General features: G+C 41.3%; 1 protein-coding gene across 1 annotated transcript; it reads right to left on the bottom strand.

Annotated features, from left to right (window-relative positions):
• Positions 1–1,858: 1,858 nt before the first annotated feature.
• On the bottom strand, positions 1,859–2,329 carry LOC145807320 (uncharacterized). Its single transcript, XM_082905300.1, has 2 exons — positions 2,181–2,329; positions 1,859–2,135 (listed from the first exon to the last, which is right to left on the bottom strand). Exons 1-2 carry the CDS (start codon positions 2,327–2,329, stop codon positions 1,859–1,861), a joined length of 426 nt encoding a protein of 141 aa, XP_082761426.1.
• Positions 2,330–2,617: the final 288 nt, after the last annotated feature.

Below are 2,617 nucleotides of genomic sequence, written 5' to 3'. Positions count from 1 at the left end.
ACCCATCAGTAACATTAGGCAAAGTTAAGATTGGTGCAGTTACTAACCTGGTTTTCAACTCTTGGAAAGCTACCTCCCTTTGTTCATTCCAGTCAAATGACACATTTTTCTGAGTTAATTGAGTCAATGGCAGGGCAAGCTTGGAAAAGTCTTTCACAAACCTCCGGTAGTAACCTGCAAGTCCCAGAAAACTTCGGACTTCTGTCACATTTGTTGGTCTAGGCCAATCCACAACGGCTTCAATTTTCTGAAGGTCAACAGAAACTCCATCCTTGTTGATTACATGTCCCAAAAATGCCACACTGTCAAGCCAGAATTCACACTTGGACAATTTAGCATACAATTTCTTTTCTCTCAAAATCTGCAAAGTGGTTCTCAGATGGTTCTCATGTTCTTCCCTGTCTTTAGAATAAACCAAAATGTCATCAATAAATACAACAATGAAATCATTCAGATATGATTTAAACACCCTATTTATTAGGTCCATGAAGGCTGCAGGTGCATTGGTCATCCCAAACGGCATCACTAAAAATTCATAATGTCCATATCTAGTTCAGAATGCAGTTTTCTCTATGTCCTCAGCTCTAACCTTTAGTTGATGATACCCGGACCTGAGGTCAATTTTGGAAAACACTTGGGTACCCTGAAGTTGATCAAACAGGTCATCTATTCGGGGCAAAGGGTATTTGTTCTTGATAGTCACTTTATTCAGTTCCTGGTAGTCTATTCACAATCTCAAAGATCCATCCTTCTTTTTGACAAACAAGACTGGAGCACCCCAAGGTAAAGTACTCGGACGGATAAATTTCTTGTCTAACAGTTCCTGAAGTTGAGTTTTCAATTCTTTCAGTTCAGAGGTAGACATTCTATAGGGAGTCTTGAAAATAGGTTGTGTCCCTGGAAACACTTCAACAGTGAATTTAATCTCCTTATCAACTAAGTCCCTAGGCAAGTCAGTGGGAAACACATCGGAAAATTCACAAACAACAGGGATTGTTTCTACAGTAGTACTGTTAGATGGTGCAATCAGTATACAACACAGGTAACCCATACATCCCTTCCTAAGGAGTTTTACAGCTTTCATAGCCGAAATCAAATACAGGGGAGGAACTACCCCATTCCCAATAAAAGTAAATTCAGGCATACCCGGTGGTCTAAACACAACAGTTTTATTTGTACAGTCAATGGTAGCACAGTATTTAGTCAACCAGTCCATCTCCAAAATATAATCAAAATGACTAATATCCAAGGGTAATAAATCCACGTATAACACCATATCACCAATCATAATATCACACGCCAGATAAATATGAGTACACATCATAGAATCCCCAGACGGTGTGGATACAGATAACACATATGTCATTTGTTCTAGTGGCCTAGTCAATTTTTGAGAGAAAGCATGCGATACAAAGGAATGTGTAGAACCAGAATCTATCAGTACACATGCATTTTGAGAACATACAGAAAGTGTACCTGACACCACAGTATAGGTATTGGGTACGTCACCAGGCACTAAGGCGAACACTCTTCCTTGCCTTAATGTTTCATTGTTTGCATTCTCTCTAACATCGGCCCTTGCATTTGGTTTTGCTACAGAAACAGACCCAGTGGAACTTGTCATAAGACGGTTAACCTCATTGGATCTCATCGGGCAATCCCTCACCATGTGGCCAGTCTTGCCACAGTGAAAACACGCACCTGATGCTCGAAAACAGGCACCCCTGTGCTTCTTTCCGCAATCGGGGCAGTTTGGAATAGATCCGCTACTTTGGCTAGAGCTGCCGGAGGATCCTGTATATTTCCTTTTCGAAAATGACTGGCCTTACTTGAAACTAGGTCCAGTCCTCTTTCCTCTCTATTTTGTTGTTGGTGTTGTAGTTTGTTTCTTAGCTGCTATTGTGGCTTCTGCCATCAATGCCCTGTCAAGTACCCCCACATAAGTAGGTAACTTTAGGACACCCACTCGGTCAAATATTTCTAGGCCCAACCCTCCCTCAAACTTCCATGCTTCCTTGTAATCAGTATCCACCATATGTGGAGCAAAACGTGCCAACTCAGTGAATTTGGCTTCATATTCTGCTACAACCATTCTTCCCTGTTTAAGTTCTTGGAATTCTGACACTTTCCGATCTCTGAAACATTGGGGAAATTACTTGTCGTAGAAGATAACATCAAACTGTGCCCATGTCATATTCCCATTGCCATTTCGTATCAGTAACCACCATCTGCGCGCTTCATCTTTCAAAGTGTAGGTGGCTAGGAGGACTTTCTGAGTTTTGGTACAAGGGAACACTTCATACAACTTCTCCATTTCAAGTAGCCACATCTCTGCTTTCAAAGGTTCAATTCCACCATAGAACGTTGGTGGTTTCATTTTCATAAATTTCTGTGTTAGATTGATGATGTCAGCATTATCTACCTTGGCTTGTGTCGGTGGAGGCGGAGGGGGCAAAGGTTATTGTCTCTGTTGTTGTGTCTAGACTTCAGTCAACGCTGCTAACATCTGTTCCATTCAGCCTATGCGAGCCTTTGAAGATTCACTTTCACCACTTCCCCTTGCATTGTCCATCTTACTATACAAACATCAAATGATAATAAACACAGGCATAATCTT

Source organism: Camellia sinensis, chromosome 14, assembly GCF_055761805.1.
Source record: "Camellia sinensis isolate YWXY chromosome 14, ASM5576180v1, whole genome shotgun sequence".
Lineage (NCBI taxonomy): Eukaryota > Viridiplantae > Streptophyta > Magnoliopsida > Ericales > Theaceae > Camellia > Camellia sinensis.
This window is presented reverse-complemented; position numbering and strand designations above follow the sequence as displayed.